The sequence below is a fragment of the Loa loa genome (assembly GCF_000183805.2).
Source record: "Loa loa unplaced genomic scaffold supercont3.35, whole genome shotgun sequence".
In the NCBI taxonomy this organism is placed as follows: Eukaryota; Metazoa; Nematoda; class Chromadorea; order Rhabditida; family Onchocercidae; genus Loa; species Loa loa.
This window is the reverse complement of record NW_018108215.1, coordinates 101,981-123,161: the sequence shown is the minus strand read 5'-3', so window position 1 is coordinate 123,161 and position 21,181 is coordinate 101,981. Positions and strand designations below refer to the sequence as shown.

Sequence of the window (21,181 nt, the reverse complement as noted above, 5' to 3'; positions counted from 1 at the left end):
TATATACATACATACATACACACACATACGCATATATATATATACATACATACATAGAAACACATATGATATGTAACAGAGACAACGAAACAGAAATATAGACACTTTGTAAAATGCTAGTGTGTAGATAACTTCGGCGGATTGACGACGGAACAAGCGGTACGCAGGGAAGCCCGGATCGATCGTGGCGATGACAATGGAGAGGAGTGGAGGACGACGGTGTTGTAGGTCGGCATTGGTACCGACCGGCCGGCAGGCATTGATGGTTTTGCTCAGTCGGTTCCGACGATAGCAACGACCAACAGATGTTTTTGTCTTCCTTGCATTTAAATCTGTATATGTATAAACTTTTCCATTCGATTGCTATACCTGTCGTCAACGATAACTTTCTCACTTTGACCTTTGCTACATTATTGGATTGACCCCGAAGGACTGAAGTATGACAAATACTTGGTAACAACTGTCCATCTGAGTCTTCATATATATATATATATATATATATATATATATATAGGACGTAAATGACGCAGTATTACTACTTTAGTAATGGATATGTTTACGAAAGTATAATTTACTACTTTAGTAATGGATATGTTTACGAAAATATAACGCGAAATAGCAATGATTTTGCAAAATTAGGTCATTTCAGTGATAAAAAAGATTTTTTTAAAAAATTTGTTTGAGAGAGATTTGTGAGTGAAATTTGATATGAAGAAACCTGCGCAGTCGTTATCACTCCCGGTAAATTAGCATGATCGTTTAAGCAATTTTATCATCGATACAGAATGTAGGTATTTCTCATGTGACAAGATGAATCTTCTTAGCTCGACTTCTTTAACTTTTTCATCGGTATAGGATGTAGGCATTTTCTTCTAACAAGAAGAATCTGCTTAGCTCAACTTTCGTTTATCACCGATACAGGATGTAGATAAGTTTTCTTGCGACAAGAAGGATCGTCTTAGCTTGATTTCTGTAATTCTTCTTTGTTGGGATGCTATTATCTGTATGTTTAGTATTCGGAACCGTTTGTTTATTAATTTTGCATATTCGGGTAAAAACAAAATTAATAAAAGCACATATTTTGAATATTTCAGGCATTCTGATGCATTAGATGGGTAACAGTTCAGTGATGTCATCGAAGGGTGGGCCAGATTCTACATTCAACGATAGTTTAATCAGAGAAGTACGTCTGAATCCAATAATCTATGATTTCTCTCATCCTCTGTATGGTAATGCAATCAAGAAACAGGAAACGTGGATTGAAATTGCTGCTAAACTTAATGAGAAGGGTTAGTTAGGGATAATATCTTTTATTTGCTAAAAAAATTTATAATTCGTTTAATTCGCAAAAAGAATCCAACAAAAGTAGTGCTGTTGAAATTGTTGTTAACTTCAGTAGAAGCTGTGAAGACACGTTGGCGTACGTTACGCGATCGATATACGAAGGAACGTCGACGTGTGATGACATGCGGTGTTGGGTCATCATTCTCCTATTATGCTGATCTCTGTTTCTTGGACAACTCCTGCACGGAAAATAGGTTTAACATATCCCATTTCTTACCATTATCCTTTCACTGTCAGTATCATATCCAAATACTTGTTGAACTAAGGATGAGACATTTAAATAGCTCTTCAAAAGTGTTTTTTATTCTAACATTTCACTGAGCTTTTCAAGTAAAGTCCTTGAAAAATATTTTGAAGTGGTTTTTTGTTCAAGTTGATATTTCAAGAACCAGGCTTAAAGCTAGCTTCAGTCACAGACACTTGAAATCTCTAAACGATAATCGTTTTACAAATATGTTGTAATTGTGTAAAATTGCATTACTATGTTAAAGTAATTGAATTAGAAACATTTGCTCACCTAGGATTACGCCATCAAAACCTAACAGAAGTAGTAACCGCAACAGCAGTGATAAAAGCAGCAGCAATACTGCAACTCATTGCGATGTTACAACATCTATGTTTGTAAAACCGGAATTATTTGAGCAGTCATCGGATACCAGTTATAGTTTCGATAACAGGTTGTTCGTTTTTCCTTCCCCCAAAACTTCATGATAAGTTTTCTGATAGTTAGAGCTAGCATTTATGAGATTTGGTTAATATTGTGAGTGAGAAAATTAATGCCGGTTAACTGAAAGGAATCAGAAGTCAATTTTGCTGCCTCAAAAAGGCGATAAAATGAATCTGATAACTTGTCATTCCATCTTATGCCATGCATTTTACCGACGTTTCACACATCTTACAAATTTTAGCGTTGTGAAAATCATACGAAACAAATTTTTGCAGTAGCAAAGTCTATTTTCAAGGAGTTTTTTTTGTTTATATATAATTTCATACTTTAAATAGAAGTACTTGCCGTATTGCAGAGTGCATGAAAGCTCATATTTATTCCACTGATTTTCAGGATTGGTGATGACATGTTAATGGAGCAAGAAGAAACGGTTCCCTCATCGTCTGGACCAGAGCGTTCGATACCAAAACGACTGAGGATCCGAAAAGCAAGTCATAAATCTCCAACACCGCCAGTAAGCTCAGCAACAACAACGGCTGTAACAGAAGTAGCAGATTTGATGGCACTTGAAAAAGTACCAGTGAAACGCTCTAGACTGGACCCTTCACCAGATTCACCATCCGATACAGTTGCACATGCATTGATGCGTAGTGTTGAAGCGTTGCAGCGTTTAGCGGAACGAAAATCCGTCTTTGACCGAACAGTCGGTCCTCGTGATGCCGACGAGTGCTTCGCCGATTTTGTTTGTATGTCGTTGAAGTCAATTGATAATGGTAGTCGAGTGCATGCTCGAATTGCAATTCTTCATGCTTTGGCACAATTTCAAACATAAAAAATGATATCATATCCATATATTTTTATAAGATAACTAGATAGCTTTTTGAAATATTAATAAGCAAAATGTATGCATAAGTGAAGTGGAGCAAAGTATTAGAAGTTAACGATGTCAGGGTTGGTAGATCAATAAGCAGTAGAGATGTATGTCACAGTTTTTCGAGAATTCAACCAAACTTTCATATAAATGAATATCACGGTAAATTTCATTAAGCATTTTGGATATATGGATGTGTGGTCCGACTTTATTAACTAAATTATTCATTCTTAACATTGTTCTTTTACTTTTTCTCACCATAAAGTCATTAAAAACTTAATTCTTTTATATTTCCGGAATTTCATTTCGAAATATATAATACAATGAAGAAAAGGTATGTTTTGTGCAGGGTTTTGTTATTTGGCTATTTGGTACCATCTACTGGATTGTTTTATCTCACTTTTTCCAACTAAATAAAATTAATATACTATTAACTGTTTGTGGTAAAAATGTATTCTGTGATGATGTTGCAGAAGGAGATGTGGACGATTGACTAAATAAATGGTTGAATTTCTATTCAAAGCTCAACTGAAACAGTTATCTTGGCGGATTTTATTCAGTTCTTTTTATGTCAGAGGAAGTCTGGGGGAAAAAAAAGAAGTGTAACAAGTTATTATACTTCATGCGAACTAATAATGCTTAATTTAGTAATTTATTATTCGTGACGGAATTTTTCAATCTTTTAATGAAAGAAAACATTGTATTAATAGGCTTTATTTGGTATCTATGGAATAATCCCATGATCAAGTTTAACAGCAATTGTCAATCTAATTCTGTATATGGTAAGGTTTATGAATTAACATGGATGGATGAGTTCTACTGATAGGAATCCTTGATTGTTTCTTATAAGAGAAGAGAGTCAGTGATAAAAGATGGAGAAAAAAAAACGGATTATTTGTACATTTATTGATCCATTATACAACGAATCTTATTCTGCATTCAACAAACACATCTGTCATCCCTTCAAATCTTACTTTTCTTCACCATCAAAGTTTTATTGTAGCAGTAATTAACTAATACAATAGAAACAAAGCAAGGAAATGGAGGAGTGCGAGTATTCGGAGTAAGAGTTCCTTTTCTCGAAATATCTAAGAATTCTCACTATGAAGATATTGGCAGGCATGCACATCTTCTTAACTATAACATTGTAGCAATATTGCATGGACCTTCTAAAATTTTAAACTGCAAAAATTTGAAATATAAAATTTCAAACTAATAGTCACTTATTAAACGAACAGAATTACACGAAGGTTTTTGCAATTTCATTTGATGCACCATTTCAGAATACAGACATATCACTGATCACTGATGAATCCGGAATCATGCATACATTGTAGCAAAGCTTGTTCCGGATTTATTTCTTATCACAAAGACAATTTTCCTCACAAGTGACACAAACGAATTCTGTCGTGTTGTTTGATTCATTCAAACTTTCGTCGCTTCCTTTTGCTGATGTTGATGATGTTGATAATGATAGCGATTGTGATAACGATTGGTTACTGTATGCACTTTCAGGTGACTCGAATGATGGTGGAATACTGTAGGAATGAAAAATGGGTGTTGAATGCAATTGTGATATGAAGTTTGCTGATTGTCGTCCAAATTGGGATAAATTCATTTTTGGAGTATTTGCTGATGAAGACTGCTCCCTTCCTGAAATACTGTTGAATGACCAAGAATGAATGATCAGGAGTGACACATGCAAGCAATTTGATGTACTTCAGTTGGATTTAGTAAGCGCTAATTAAAAATTAGTAGTATTTTATCCATGAATAAAACAAAATTTGAAATTGGGAGAACGAATGGCTTAGTGTGCAACTAAATGAACCACTAAATATGTTAGTTTGTCCTATGAGTCCTATAGAGCCTACTGAAGCCTAATGATTCAGATTACATTCAGATTCAAACTAATTATCTGACAAATCAGATTAACAGTTTAATAGACGTAAATCTGTCTCGTTTTACATAATTTATACATGAGTCATATTATATTGAATTTAATTGACCTTTATCATCATTTCCATAAACGAATCGTAACCAATTCATCGATTTGAAAGACTGATCAAATACGGATGCAAGTTCTGCATTGATTGATGCAACCAACGGTGACGAAACAGAAGAATGACATCGGTTATAAATAAATGATGTGATGACCTTTTGAGCTGCCTGAAATCCATCCTTGAATCCTGTATATGCCATTTTTTCTGCTCCTGGAAATTCCATTACTTCAATGTTGATAAATGGCTTAATTAAATTTGCATAATGACAATATCGATTACAAGTTTTTTTCTCCTTGAAACTTTGATGAAATTTTAGTATAAATTGAAATATTTATATTTATTCAAAATCGGAGCAAAAAAAGACCCAAATATATCCTTAGAAAAAAGAAAAAAAACGGTAAACTTCACAGGACTCCGTTTTTGCCAATACAGCCTGCTTAGCAAATCACCGGAACAGCGAACGATGACGATGATGATGATACAGGTGAAAATTGATTAATCGCAATTTAATTTTTGCGATGAAAAAAAATTGCTAATGTTGCAAAGCATTCATTAAAAGCCGAAATAAAAGGTTTGCAACAAACAAATTTACGGTAATTTCAATAATATAGTTCAGATGATAATAATAATAATTGTTCGCAAATCGCAAAGTGTATTTGCGAATTAAATAAAACTAAACGATCTAAAGTTTGATGGCCGGAATGAAGAAGCTGGATTTCATACAAGGCTGTGATGTTATGTTGGACAAAATATAATCCTGTAAATATTACAATAATTTCATTCGCCATTTAGACTATCAAATACTAGTTATTAAATTATTCAAAAAAAAAGAAATGTCAGTTGATTGAAATTTGGTCGAAAATATGAAATTGATATTTGAGAAAATTTTAAATTTTGAATGTCTATAAACTCGAAATTTGAAAATTTTTCAAATATTCAATGAAAAAGAAAAAAAATCCGATACATTTGCACATTTGTCAATAGCAAAAACTGTTCGGAAACACCACTGCCTTTACCTTGTCTTTGGTCATTACCAACTGATCGAAGATATTTAATTGTTAAATCCAAAATTTCAATTTTTTCCAGTTTTGATTCGATTTTTGGTGATTTTATTAAATGAAACATTTTCAATTGATCCAATGAAGCATTCATTCGAGCTCGTCGACGACGTTCAATTTCCGCTTTACTCTAAAAAAAAAAAAGAAAAAAATAAGTAGTAATCATGATTTGAATTAGTCTTTTTTTTTTTTAAAATCTCATTTTTAGAAGTACACAAGTCATCATTATGAAAATTCAGGCTGGTTTTATTCTATTCCGATTTCCTGAAGAAATCATTTCGTTCCAGCCGAAATCAAATAGATAAAATTTTTGTTTATTTGAATAGAATGAATTATGAAGTGAACGCTTGAATTATCATTTCTCTGATAATACAAACAAAATCAAATCATTGTAATCATTCCATTGGTTCAATTAATAATTCTGCCAATTATTTTTTGAACTTAAAATCAAAATTTAAGCATTTTTTTTTTGTTTTTGTTTGAATAACAATTAATCAGCCATCTAAAATGACTTCCAAACTTCCAAACAAGCGCTCTATATCATTTTGTATTCAATTGTCACAACAAAGTTGATTGATCAAATCATCTGTAGTACTGTAACTGGATTCAATTCAAGTTATTTTTCTCCGCGCTGACTAAGTCATCAACAAATAAACGAATTGAATTCAGCCTGTGGCACGAAATTAAATTTAAACAAAGGAATGATAATTAGGAATGGGACAGGTTGCTGCGATTTTAGAGTTTTAAATTTAAATTTACACAAATTCAACTTTTCTGTGTTTTTTTTAGAAAAAAAAAGTGAAATAAAATGAAATTTAACATGCGGGGGTCAGTAGAATTTGGACTTCTGTTCGGAATTGTTCGAAAAATCAAAAATCTTTGATCGATCATTTAATGGACAAATTTTAGAAATAAGCTTATTATTTCTTGTCCGGAAACAAATTTTAGTATGCTTAATTTAGCTCCAGCATTCCGGCAACAATCCTGAATTATCTCTAAAGCACTACTTCAAAATATTTCTACGTTTGAAATCCGGTTTATTTAAATTTGGACGACCTGTTCTATCTCCGCATACGATATCATTTCCAATTTTATTGGCTAGAAAATTATTTCGAAGAAAAAAAAGAATACCAGCAAAAAATTTAAATCACTCGAACTAGTAAAAGCCAAATCGTTTGATTGCATTTGCATAAATTCTAAAATTAACATGTTATCTTAGTTATACGAATTCAAGTTTGAATCAAAAATTAAAACCTCAAAAATTATTATCAATTACTATCGATCTTAAGTAAGTTACGGAAGAAGTTAATTTCCGAGTAAGTTAATTACTATTTAGGTAACCATTTGATAATCCATTAGCAAGTATATTTATTATTTAACCTCGTAAAGAATAATTAATCCATGTTAGTTTATCAATATAACTTTGTTTCCTTAGCTTTTAGGCTACCATTTTTTTTCAATGTAAAGGGAAAATAATATAATTTACAATTGAATTAACTATTTGAATATATAAAGTAATTACCATGACCTGTTTAATTAATGAATATTAGAAATCGTTTTAATTTTGATCCGGGAAAAATTCTGGTACCTCATTAATGTCACTTGTTACAGAAAACATAAAGTAAATCAGACATGTTTAAGTTTAAAAAAGAAAAAAAGGTTAAAAACATGAAGAGGCAACGATATTTAATTTGTTACCTGAAATGAATTGAATAGGTTAGATTAGGTCGGTCGATTTAATGACGATTTCCTGATGGGCGGTATGAGAAAATTCTCAGATGAATTCAAAATCAAAGAAATTCTTTCCCAGACATTCATATAAGTAACTTTAATACATTATCCGATTCACATCCATTATGATTCCTTGGAAACAATACCATATTTACTCGTGATGATAGTGACATGAGAAACACGAGTTGAATGAGAAAATACTATGACACACGTTGTGACAACCATTTTTGCATTTTCAAAAATTTGGAAATGATTCCGGAATAAATTTCCGAATAAAGTAATGGTGGGTTTTTTTTTTAAAGTTTGAAGGATTTTCCCCAGTGTGTTGTCTTTGTCCTTCATTTTTTTTTCAACTGACATTAACTTTTTTTCATGCTACTTAATCAACTTTTCATTGATAAATATTTTCTGATAGTTTGGAACTGATTCCGGAATGAATTTCCGGTATGAATAAAATAGTAGAGCCTTTTCTTTTTTAATTGTCATTAACTTTTTTTCAGGCTATTTAATCGACTAAATTTTTTATTGATAAAATTAATTTTTATCTTTTTCTATTATCAATAAATGCCTTCCGGTAATTTGGAAATGATTCCGGAGTAAATTTTCACTATTTGTTTTCCGAAATTTTAGAAATTATATAGTGAAATTTTAACATATTTTAAAACAGCTATTGTCATATTCTAATCGGCTTTCCTTTTTTTTTGGAAGGGTAAAGGTCAAACAACTGTATTGTAGGAAACATTCATTATCCGTCATCAATTCTCTCATATAGCGGAAGGTAAGAAAAAAGAAACTCCCACGCGTTGATGATTTCTCCCGAGTCATTTTCAAATATTGAAATACGACAATTAAATCAACAGTCATGGATGATATCATTTGTAATTCATCAGGTTTTATTGAGAAGTAAAATTTGTTTTGTTCGAATTTCTAATTTTGGTGACATTCATTTTTTTTTTTTCTAATAGTGACAGCTTGATTGTACGGTTGTGAAATTTGCAAACATTATATCATGTTATATGCTTGTTGCATCATATTTCATGAATATTGTTATCATTTGAGTGTTAAAACTGAAAATGATAACATTTGTTGTGATAGGAAATGAACAAGATAAAATTTAACAATTAAAATAAAGTAAACAAAAAACATAAACAAACAACAAACCAGTTTGAGAAACACTGTAGGGTAAAGTTGAGAACAGCAAAAGATGAAGTGATAAACAAGAAAAATAAATGATAACAATGATATATAATGATAATAATAATTATTTATTTTTATTGGCAGTTATACACCTGAGTAAGAGGTAATATTAAATAATTTATATTCGATAAGAATATACAACGTATATTTTTTTGAATATTCATATCAGTCGAAATTTCATTCTCTCTGTAATCTATATGCACTTATTGGGTTAAATGATAATTCATTTCCAATATGTTATTCATTTATCGAATAGTATTTTCCAGTTCTAAACAAGATTATCCTTTAATGTTAGAACATTTTGAAGTAAGCAAATTGATCAAGAGATAGTTCGGGTATTTTGATATTACCAAAGTGATTGTCTGATAATTCAAAACTATTAAACTGTCACTGGACAAAGAAATACGGTGAAGGAAGAACTGGCAGTGCAAGTAATTATAATAAAACAATGAAAATAGGCGAGTGATAAAAAATGATGCCGATAAAATGATAACACAATGAAAACAAATAATGGCGGTGATAATTGCAGCATTAATGATGCTGATAAAATGATAACGTAATAATAACAAACGATATCATGTTTGTTTAAGCGGTAGTATACATAAATAAATAAAAAAGCATTTCGAAATACTTCCTCAAAATTTGCTGATATTTCGCGTAACAATATTTGTTTGAGGAAACAATCGGTAAGTGATAGGGCAATAATGCTGATGTTATCACTTCAATTTATGAGATCATTTATTGTCACAGATCAAGTCACATAAAAACTAGGCCCGAAATCTTGTTACTATCTTGGGACATAACATCAAATTATTGATGAGTAATTTTTGAGTTAGATCAAATTTGTTAACATTTTCCACCATTAAATTTGCGCACAATATCGGTAACAGAAATAAAACGCTCATCTTCTTCGCTTAGCCCAGTGCTTACCGTATCAACCGATGGACAGAGTTGACCTCTGGATTCATTGGATGAGAATGATTCCTCACGTGTAGACAATTTGGTTATATTTTGGGGTACTGATTTCATGCTTTTTTTTTCTGTAAAGTTGACAAGTGAAAATTATGCTTAAAACGTCATCATGATATATCAAATAATCTTTAAATATCGAAATAATTTAGGTTAAAAAGGTTAAAAATGAGGAAAGAAGGAAGACTTAACGTAGAGAATCTAATATTTTCAACGAATTTAAAGTTGAAACTACCTTGTACAGGTAAACGTTCTTTCATGGGAACTATCACCGTATACTGTATCGATTGTTGTTGTTGTTGCTTTTCATCATTTGTTGATTCAGAAAGCAATCCGCTATCATCGAAATCATCATCAAAATCATCATCAAATTTTCGTGATATATTATCATCATAATTTACAGTATAATGATCAAATGATTGTGTGTAATCCATTACTGTATTGGATTGAACCAATGATGACAATCTTAAATTTAGTATTTCTAAATGATGCATTACAAAGAAAAAATTAGAATTTATTTTAGAATATTGAAAAAATCTTCAAATTTCAATTTACAACATCTCCCATAAATGAGAACATTTCGCTCATTTCTTATTGTAAATATTATAAACGTTTGATATCATTTAAAAAATTCGAAAAAAATTTTTTGAGAAATTTTTTTTCCTTTTTTTTGTTAAAGCAAGAAAAGGTGTTATTAAATTTTGAGTAAAATGAAAAATTGTTCATCCTAACTGTATTTGCTTCGTTTTTCTTATTTTGAAGTATTGGAAAATTCTTAAGTTTTAATTTTTGGATGATCAAAATTTTCAAAGATCTTTTTGGAGGATATCAAAGTATTGCTAAAGTACTAAAGTATTGTTATATTGTAATATTGAGTACTAAATTAAAACACTTAGGTATCGAATAAATTTTGGATATGCATACCTTTTCCTTGTTGTATTTGGTATTTCATAGGTACCATCACAACTATTCGTTACAATCATTTTAAGAGATAAATTAGGCGGTTTTGTTGGTAATGGTGGCGCTGGTGGTGATGGTGATTGTTTGAATGAAGATAATGGTTCAGAATGAATTGATGATAGTGCTTTGTTAAGAGTACTTCTGAAATTCTAATCAATGATAGTTTATTTTATCAAAATTTCAGATATGAATAATGCGGTAATGTACCGTGCTGAAAGTGTTGGAGGTGGTGGTGGTGGTGGTGGTTGTGTAGGTCGTGTTATTGTTGACTTACGTATAAGACATTCCTTATCATTTGGCGCAATTAATACTGCTATACCATTTGAATCTAGCTGTAAGAAATAAAATTATTAAAAAATTAAAGTGATATTTTACTTCTTAAATGAATTTCTATTAGATGAAATTCGGATATAAATACGACCTCATATGCATTAATATATTTACCTTATGAGGTATTCCAATGAAATGGTGCTTAGCTACGATAATACCATTACCAGTACGACGTAATGATTTCGCGTAATTACTATCAGGTTGATGCCAAAAATGCCTATTTTTTGGACGGATTATTGATTTAAGGTTTGAAAGAAGTTTTAGAAGATTGCTTGGACAATAATACCACAGCTATAGTTTGTTAATGTATCGCAACATAAGCAGAAATATCGTCGGATAACGTAGATAATGATTACTGTGACAATAAGTACAGTAGCTATCCAACCACAGATGTACTAAAATTAATACTTTTCAAAGATTACTTTCAAAATTTTATACATTCAACTCATAGGATTTAATTAATAAAAATATGATCTGGAGATGACATTAACTAATAGCGTCCATAAAAATTAGATATTGTTATATTTTCGAATTGTCTTCGAATGATGGAAAGTAATATGGCTAGAAGACATAATACGATACGATTTGTTATATTCGAATAGAATCAAATATGAGAAGTAGAAATGAAGTTTGACCTAATATAATCTAGAGGTCATATTAATTTAGCATGAAACAAAACCAGATGACCCAATTATCTCATTAAATGGCAAATCATTATCAATTGGCTATTTCAGTCTTTCTTCCAGTAAACTTATTTTTAGACTTAGATTTGATGTCAAGTAAGAGCATCTACTTCTTTTTCACATAGATCAATGTCAACTTACCATTTGCCAAGTTTTTACAATCTGTAAGCATTCATCAGCACGACAATTCCAATTGCGGCATAACTTGCGTAAACCGCAATCGCATTCCTCCTTACCTTCGATAACACCATTACCGCAAAGCGGCAATGATTTTTCAACCTTATGTTGCGTAGAGAAGAAACTAATAGTCTTAACATGCCGCAAACAACGATTTTTCTCCAACATATTCACCATTTGTTGTAACGTGCAATCATGATCATAACCTCTGTATAAATAACTTTAACATAAACTACTTTAAGTTATCAGGAAAGCAAAGACAATTCTGAAATAAACCCAAAATTTGATAACACTTAAATAGATAGTTAAATATTTGATCGTATTTAAAATTAAATGAAATTATTGGAAAATTTGCTAAAAATTTCTGCAACTTTAAACATACGGTATTTTAAGGCATCCAGAAATAGTAGTACTTCCAGTTATTGGACAGGAACAATTCGGTACATCAATAAGATTAGTTGAATTACGATGTGGTACGCCAAGAAGATGTGCAACTTCGTGGAAAAATATACCACCCATTGCAGATGGATTATGTGGATAGAACTGAAAATTAACATTCTCATCTTTTTTTCTATTTTTTAGCTTAGAAAAGTTTAAACTAACTTTTGCATTTGCTTTTTTAATTATCACATAAATGAGATAATTCAAAGTTAATGAAAAAATTAGAAAGTTTAATAAAATTCTGATTAAAAATTTTCAATAAAAATTCAAATTAAAATGACAAAATGTAAACATACCCCGCATAACATAACAGTTTTTGAAGTACACATACCATTAACAAATGCTAATCCACCAGCATAACGATATGAAATTAGGGCAGCAAAATCATGAACGGGTAATTTTGATATCCTGTGAAAAAAGGTATGTAGTAAAATTATGTTAACAATATAATTTAAAGTTAAAAATTAAAATTGAAAAATTATGTAATTTAATGTTAATTGCCAATTTATGACTTACTTTCTAATTAATCCCTTAATTTGTAATTTTAAATTTGATTGCATTCCTTTTCTTTTCCTCCAAAAAGCAAAGATGGAAGAAATTGGAATATTTAAGTGTATAGAAAAGAAAATTTTGCAATAAGTCAAATTAACTAATTATTTCTTTTAGAATATTTTTCCTAAATGATAGTGAAATTGAGGTGACATAATTTATCCCTTATTTGGTGATATGATATCATTTGAAAATATTTTGCTAAATGAGATAGCACCACCCGCAATTCCCGGAAGCAACACAAAATTTGAGATGAGACGTTTCATAGCTCTAGATTAAGATTGAAAAAATTAGATCAACGACAGATTCTAAACAATAGAATATATCTCCTTACAGTTTCATTAAAAGTTCTACTCTGATATGCTTTCAGGTAAGTTTTAAGCTTTGCTATCACACTTTTATTAGAAATTAATATGTCATTTGAAGAGATTCTAAGAGTTATAACAAAGAGATATGAATGTTTTACCTTCGATTTCTGTATTCCTCAAAAGTATACAAACTGAGGTCATTACGTAATGTTTGCAATATATCCACCACAATTATCCGAATATTTATTTGATAAAAATACTGTAACCAAAAATATAAATTGCAAAAAAAAAAGAATTTGACGACAATAGCATTGGCGACAATAGACCATCATTGAGGGTTGTAAAAGTTCAAAAAGAAAACTTACATTATTAGCTTCTTGAATTAATTTCATCACATCTCTCTTGATTTTTTCCATATTGGAGCGATAATGATTAGTCTGTAATTAGTCATCTGTGAAGAATTTACTTAAACTTACAATCAATCTAAGGAAAGACAATAAGATGGGTAGTTACGAGAAAAATTTTTGGTGACAAATTGTGTTATCTAAAATTAAGACATGAAAAGTGCTGGAAAAAGTCTCAAAAAGACATACAATTTTCGAATCAACGAAAATGAGGGCATTCAGGAAGTGTATATAACCATTCAGTTGAACAGCACTATAATCCGGTGCCGGATCACCCCATATGGCTGGCTCACGACGTGATCGTCGTGATATTCTTTCCTGAATTTCATGCTGATCCGTAACATCTGACTGAAAATGGCACAAAAAGTCATCAGTTATTATAAATTTAATGAAGAAAAGTCATTCAGGAGGATGTTTCAATCTTACCACTGGTCAAAAGAGATTACAACAAAAAAATCCCAGACTGTCTTGTTCGGATAACCCCAATTAGATTATCATTCATCAGGATGTTTCAGTCTTAACCACTGGTCAAAAGAGATTGCAACAGAAAAAAATTCCAAACTGACTTGGATAATTTTACTTTAATTTTAACCTATATCAGACTAATATTTTATTCTATTTTTTTTCACTCATAAATGTTAGTTGTTATAAATTATATTTTTCTGTTAATACCTAGTATTTAGAGCGCTATTAATTTGGCGGAAATTTCCATTTTATGCATGGCCGCACACAAACTGATAAAATGTATCATTCCAATTTTTCATAAACTAAATTGAATTCTGCCATTTCACTTACCTCATATGTGACATTGAAATTGACAACTAATTCTGCTGAAATTAAGTGAAAAAATAAAGCAATTAGAGGAGAAAGCATAGATATGATCATTAGCATATCAGTACATTGATAATCTTATTCAATGGGAATAATAATATCGGATCGTCGTGATTGTTGTCGCATGTGATAAAGCTGAAATTAATAATTTAATTGAAAAGTATATTACTAAGCAACAATTATATCAAATCTTTGAATGAAGTAATTTTATTTAAATCAGTTTGAAATTTAAAAAAAAGTTAATAAAATCCTGAAGATTTTATGCAACAAGAAATGAAATTTAATGAAAAACATTTAAACTTACCGTATATTCGGAAGTAGTGCAAAGCCAAAGCTATAAGCGTTAAAGTTTAATTTTGTCCAATGTGAAATTTATCAACTAATGGTATAAGGGTGGAAATGAATTGGGCAATTGTAGTAGTTGTATAGCAGTGATAAATGGTGACAGTATATTCTTCCAAACGCATATAATTATTTATTCCATCCTGTATGACAGCACTACTTCCGGTATTACAAGATAATGAATGCAGCATTAGTGCTGCACAGGATGGATAATTTTTAAATTTCTGTAATTACTGAATCTTTCATGATTCGTTTAGGATTCGTCTGAAATTTCCGAAAACTAACGATGGAATTGAAGATGAAATGTTAGCTGTTAATGTCGCCAAAAATTTATTTCTTATCATTTTGCTTACTAATTCGATAAAATTCTACCGAAATTTTACAAGAATTTCTTATTTTTAGCATTCGGAATAATAACTAAAATATTAAAAACAAATAGATAAAATTGAATAATATGTAAAATTCATATTTAAAGAGAAGAAATTATTGGGTCAAATAGCAGCAGGGATTTAGTTTCAAATAGATAAATGATAATGATTATATGATACAATGATTATTGGGTAAATGTTAAAAGAAAATAGGATTGAGCGCAAAAAAGAAAAGAAAGAAAGCGCAAAGTGCCATTTTCATTTGTATATCGCCGAAATCATTTATTGGGCATTATTCTTTTGCATATTTGATGCTTAAATTTTATTTTCTTTTTCCTCTATTTTTAAGAGAGAAAGAGAGAGAGAGAGAAAAAAAACGAGTTGCTTATTTAAAAGGAAAATAAAATAAATTTTCTTTTAGCAATCACTTTTACTTAAAAATAATTCAAAAAAAAAAAAAAAAAATGTGCAATTCAAATGATACCAATATCAGCCTAAAATGATTAGTTACAAACGAATTGGCTTTTTTTAGTTTTAGTTTATGCATAACAATTAGGAAAGATTTAAATAAAAAAGTATTTTAGCCAAAATAATTTATCATTTATTTGAATATTTTGAAATTTAAAAATTATATGTATTATTAGTAAATATCCGGGCCCAGGATTTTATTTTCTTTTTATATTTTAGGCCAAAATCAACATATATGTATATTTCATTGTGATTGGCCAATTTGGAAATTTGTTTTTGGTAAAATTTCTACCGCCTTTTGATAGACAAAAGACAGCATGAGATTTGAAATTTCATTTAAGAAAGAAAATATTTCAAATAACCTGAAGGAAGTTGAGATTTAAAATGTAATAAAGTTATTGGTTTACCGAATTTTTCCCTTCTTTTTTTTTTTTAGAACCAAGAGAATAAGTAAAAAAATATGGTAATAAGGAAAGATTGAAAAAGCAAAAGGTTAGATTTTTTTTTTCTTTTTTTGGACAGATTTTAGAGCAAAAATCTGAACTGAATATTGTCTTACAATGTGTGAAATAGTAGTCATTGGATAATATCGAGATATCGCGGGATATATTTTCAACAAACAGCACAAACTGCATATCTACTAGTATCAAGCACTCAATATTGCAGTAGTCATTGGATAATATCGAGATATCGCGGGGTATATTTTCAACAAACAGCACAAACTGCATAGCTACTAGTAACAAGCATTCAATATTGCATGAATTACTAGATAAATTTTAAAGATAACACAATTTTTACCATTACTAAAGTTCCATATATTTTGACGAGTAATTTTTATTTAGTTATTTACTTTTTTTTCTTTTTGAATATTATATGACAGAAAATCAAGGATTTCTTCCAAATTACCGAGATTCCCTGCATTTATAGACATTTTATCATTGATTCATACATTTACTTAATCAAGAATTGGGCGGAAAATTAAAGAAAATTTGACTTTCTACAAGATTAAGAGGATCGGTTATATTCGATATACAATTCCGGAACACTAAAATAAGGGAATGACCATATCTATCCCGCGGGATACTTTCCACATTGATTTTATTGTAATTAAAAAAGCTATAATTTAAAATGGAAAAATTGCTTTGAAAGATTCTAAACTGAAAATTGAAAAATTCTCAAAACTGAAATGATTTATTTTGTCTTTCATAATATTAATCCTTTAATTAATGCAAAGCTAATTAATGCTTCATTGTAGGAGAATAATCATAACATACACTTAAAACCATAATAATTGTGGGACAAAAAAAAAAATCTTACAAAAGCCTAATAAAGTTCTCGACTACTATTCTCCGATCTTTTAGTTTAAGCAATAATTTAATTATTGCAAGTTATTATTTTCAATTTTCTAGTAATTTAATGGAAAATTAAATATGAGGAGTTGACAAATAAGTATACGAATGCATTAATATCCATTTAAATTGTTATATACTTTGAAAATGAAGCAAAAGGTGAAAAAAAACAAGCAATATTTACCCTTTAGAAGTGAGATATATATTTTTTTCATAATAGAACCGTAAAAGGTTTGAGAAATGCTTCCAGCTAATTGAATTATTGTTTTAGGAAAGAAAATGATAACTGCTACATTGATAACTCTAACAATGGTTAATGGTACTTACTATTTATACATTCTTTTTTTTTTTCAATCTTTTCTGACACAATTTTCCTCTCTCTTCCTTTCAGGAACGAGAAAAGGCGTATTATTTTCAGGAAATGTTTCAATGTCTTATCTTCTCTTATCTGTGTACAATGATTATTTTTGTCTCATTCTTTTCCTTTTTATTCATGCAAAAGAAAGAAAGTCTTCTTCTTTTCGTTGCTTCTGTCTTGGAATTTTTTTTTTCCATAAATAGGAAAAGAAAAAGAGGGAAAGGAAGAAAAAGAATGAAAAAAAGTCTTTGAAAAAAAACATTTTTGTGGAATTTTTTTATCTCTCTCTTTCTCTCTCTCCCTCTCTTTTTCTGTCTTAGAAACGGAGCAGTTTTTTTCATTCATTTTTAGCTTCACACCGATGACTGTTCGTGGATTAAAGGACAAGTGTTAATACAACCTTATGTATGTTTTAGTTACATTCGTTTTAAAATAGTTTTTTGATTGAAATTTGAAAAAAAACGAAAAAGTTGAAAAAGTCGTAGGAATATATCGGCAAAGATAACACACACAGTGGGGAAAAAAAAACTTTCCTGAAATTTAAAATGAATCTTCATAGAGGCAAGTTTAAAAATTATATCTTTTGATTGTCATAAATGATAATTGTGATAAGTTCGAGTTCGAATTAACAAAATGAGCAAACTCTTTCTGGAAGTTTCTTTTGAAATTTCCTTTCATCTTTCTTCAATAATACAGAATTATGCTATTGAGATAATACAGGAATTCTCTATTAATAAGGCTGCAGTCTTATCAGTCAGCAAAACAAAAAAATATTGAAGGTAGTAAAAGACAGAATATGTCATGAATAATAAGATGACAGGATGACTCATACAAGTAAGTGTCATAATTAAACAACCAGTGAGTCATGTCTTCCAATGATAATGATTGATATGATAAGCAGTAAAGAAGTAATATTTCACTTATCACATAAACCAAAACCTAAGCTAATAAATGAAGCATTCTGCATAATGAATGGACATTTGTTTTTATTATTTGTAAAAAAAAAGACTGAAAAGAGATTTTAGGTAGTTCAAAGAGGTTTCAACTGAAAAAGGTTTTCGATAGTTCGAAGAGGAAAATAAAAATTCTGTCTGTTAATTTTATTTCATTTCTTTTACTAGTTTTACTAATTACCAATTTTTATATTTCATTTATTTTTTACTAATTTTCGCTCTTTTTTCCTTTTTTTACTAATCCTCATACTTCACTTTACAACGATCTGTTAAGTATTCCCAAAGAAAAGGAAATTGATGGATTATCTTTTTTTTTTTTTTGAGGACAAAAAATTGAACTTAAAACGAAAAAGATTTGGAGGACAAAAAGATATACATCCCTAGTATCGTTGAATATCAATTTAAAAATTTCCTCGCTTTGATTGAGATTCATAAATTCGAACAAAAAAAAAGATTGCATGACTGTTTATTGATGTATTACCGTATCCTTAACATAGATTTTTCAAGCTTTTCTGTACTGGATAAAATTAAAAATCGGCATTTCTGGATGAACAATGAACTGTACTACCATTCTTCGAAGATACAACAATGTTAAAAATGTTGAAGACAGTGGGATTTGCTAAGGTTTACTTCTCGGTCAATGTTAAAGTAATGCAAGTAGTAAATTAATAGGTTATATAATATCAATGAAATAGTTAAATACAGCTTCATCCTTACCCTGCCAATTTATTCACTAATTAATGGAGAAGGATGGAAGCTAATGATCAGAATTCTACTCAGTCTTTCGGTCATTTTTTCGAAACAAACTGATACTGTCCACATTTATATTGAAATTGGATATATGTGCTTTTTTTTTTTTCTGAACAGAATCTAATTCATTTGACTGATGATAAACTGATTATGTAAATGAGCCTTTATGAAGGATTTCTGTGATGTTTTATGAATACAGAAATATTTCCTGTATATTTCTCATTTGATAGTAAATAACATCAACATCTTTATTCTCAGGAGGAAGAAGAGCGAGAATTGAAATTGAGAGAATTGGAATACAGTATCACCATCTAAATTACTTAATAGTTCAAGCAAAATATCATTTAAAAGTCTTTTCTCTTCCAAAGATAATTAATTCGCCAATTCTCAAATAATTGATGCTCTCATTATTCTAAGTAATATTTGACTGAAGAAAGTGTGATCGTATTATTTTAGGTATATATTCGAGAATAGAAGAAATATCAATGTTAGCGATCGGATGTCGATTTGATGACTAAAACATTGTGCTACTCAAAGTTGTCAAAATTTTTAAATATTTCAGTCAACTGGTTCAAATCCCAAATGTATAATCAATACGATAGACATTTTTAGGCATTCTCTCATACACAATTGTCTGTGCATATATATATTATCAATAAATACTCTTAACTTATTATCATTTTAGATGTTATCAAAAGATCAAAAAAAGGAAAGGTTTATTGATTGATAATTTCAAAATAAGGATTTGTTTGTGAAGATTCAGTTAAGCTTATATTAAAATAATATTTCTAATGATAACAAATAGCAACAAATCGATCACAATAAGTTAATTTTAAACTTTTTGGTTGGATGTCGACCAAATATCAAACTATTTTAAAAGTAATCAATGATAAGAGCAAATGTCAACTATATTTTATTGCTTAACTAAAATTTTCCGTAGAAAAAATGTCAAAAAGAGAAAAAGATATGACAATATTTGGCAAATAAAGAAAAATTAAAGAAAAAAAGTTACCCGAGTAATTGGAATATCTCTTCGTCAAACAATGAAAAGAAAGGTTTCGAAAAAGACGAGGGAAGCGCTATTGTCGACCATATGGTCTATAAATATTTCATCGAAAATTGTGCGAAAATGATTGTTAAAAAGAAAAAAAGAAGAAAAGAAAGCTTTCTGGAACTGATACAAATACGGCTGAAATATGATTGGAATCAATAGAACAGCATGAAGAAACTGAATTTCCGATCCGGAATGTTTAACATATGAGAGAAACATAATTAAAAAGTTTCATCCTAGTATTACTAAGATACTGAATCCCTTTGATCAACTCTCTCTCTCTTTTGTAATCGACCTTATCTTGTATTTATTGGTTTAATTAAATTACTTTCAGCAAGACAAATATAGTAGCGAAAGGATCAGTTGGATGTTGTCCGTCAAATATATGTCACATTAAAATTACAAATTATATTTTAATTTTGAATAAATTTTGAAATTTAATTGTAAATCCAACAATCCAATCAATGTTAGCCTAGTCATATAAAATAACCTCTTGATACTTTCTAATATTCAAATGATGACAGTAATTTTCTTTAAATATTGTAAAAGAAATATTAGGTGACCGTTATATGACTTCGTAATAGGCTCGAATGAGAAGCAAAGCTAAAATGAACAAAGTATACCCTAACTTGGCTTTTTATTTTGAGCCTATTTAGAAATATAGCCCAAAGCAAGACTCCTCAGCTTGCTTTTCTTCTTTTTTGCATTCATTTTAAATGCCTTATTTTCTGTCTATGCTTTTTTTTTTTTTTTTTTTTTTTGAAATAACTAGGTTAAAATTAACGATAACAGATGCTAAGCGGAAATAATTAATTGGATGACAAACATTGATTGATTTCCGGAATGCTCATCCATATATGTCTTGAAACGGATATGATCAGGGTAATCTTGTTATAGTTAGTATAATTTATATTTAAATAATAATTCAAATAATTTGAACTCATCAAATGTAAACTTGCTATTGCACTAATTTAGTCTGATAAGCGCTCAAGTATTTAGTTGCTATTTTTCTATTCTTCCAA

The 21,181-nt window shown here is 29.7% G+C and overlaps 3 protein-coding genes across 3 annotated transcripts; 1 reads left to right on the top strand and 2 right to left on the bottom strand.

Annotated features, from left to right (window-relative positions):
- The first annotated feature begins 1,088 nt into the window (after positions 1-1,088).
- LOAG_03194 (hypothetical protein) lies at positions 1,089-2,888 on the top strand. The gene is made up of 4 exons (XM_003138731.2): positions 1,089-1,289; positions 1,397-1,538; positions 1,866-2,021; positions 2,405-2,888. Exons 1-4 carry the CDS (start codon positions 1,112-1,114, stop codon positions 2,841-2,843), a joined length of 915 nt encoding a protein of 304 aa, XP_003138779.1. The 5' UTR covers positions 1,089-1,111; the 3' UTR covers positions 2,844-2,888.
- Positions 2,889-4,128: 1,240 nt separating this feature from the next.
- LOAG_03193 (helix-loop-helix DNA-binding domain-containing protein) lies at positions 4,129-6,163 on the bottom strand (the record flags this gene model as incomplete). Its single annotated transcript, XM_003138730.2, has 4 exons — positions 4,129-4,535; positions 4,889-5,092; positions 5,899-6,070; positions 6,155-6,163. 4 exons carry the CDS (start codon positions 6,161-6,163, stop codon positions 4,237-4,239), a joined length of 684 nt encoding a protein of 227 aa, XP_003138778.1. The 3' UTR covers positions 4,129-4,236.
- Positions 6,164-9,714: 3,551 nt separating this feature from the next.
- On the bottom strand, positions 9,715-14,574 carry LOAG_03192 (metalloprotease; the record flags this gene model as incomplete). Its single annotated transcript, XM_020446255.1, has 12 exons — positions 9,715-9,908; positions 10,073-10,302; positions 10,762-10,938; positions 11,005-11,129; positions 11,242-11,418; positions 11,952-12,195; positions 12,370-12,530; positions 12,725-12,836; positions 13,444-13,544; positions 13,651-13,722; positions 13,879-14,037; positions 14,485-14,574. The coding sequence occupies 12 exons, from the start codon at positions 14,572-14,574 to the stop codon at positions 9,715-9,717; spliced, it is 1,842 nt and encodes a 613-aa protein (XP_020303381.1).
- Positions 14,575-21,181: the final 6,607 nt, after the last annotated feature.

Coding starts and splice junctions, on each gene's coding strand:
- LOAG_03194 (XM_003138731.2), top strand. CDS start 1,112: ATGGGTAACAGTTCAGTGATGTCATCGAAGGGTGGGCCAGATTCTACA. Junction 1,539..1,865: donor AACTCCTGCACGGAAAATAG/GTTTAACATATC, acceptor TTGCTCACCTAG/GATTACGCCATCAAAACCTA. Junction 2,022..2,404: donor AGTTATAGTTTCGATAACAG/GTTGTTCGTTTT, acceptor ACTGATTTTCAG/GATTGGTGATGACATGTTAA.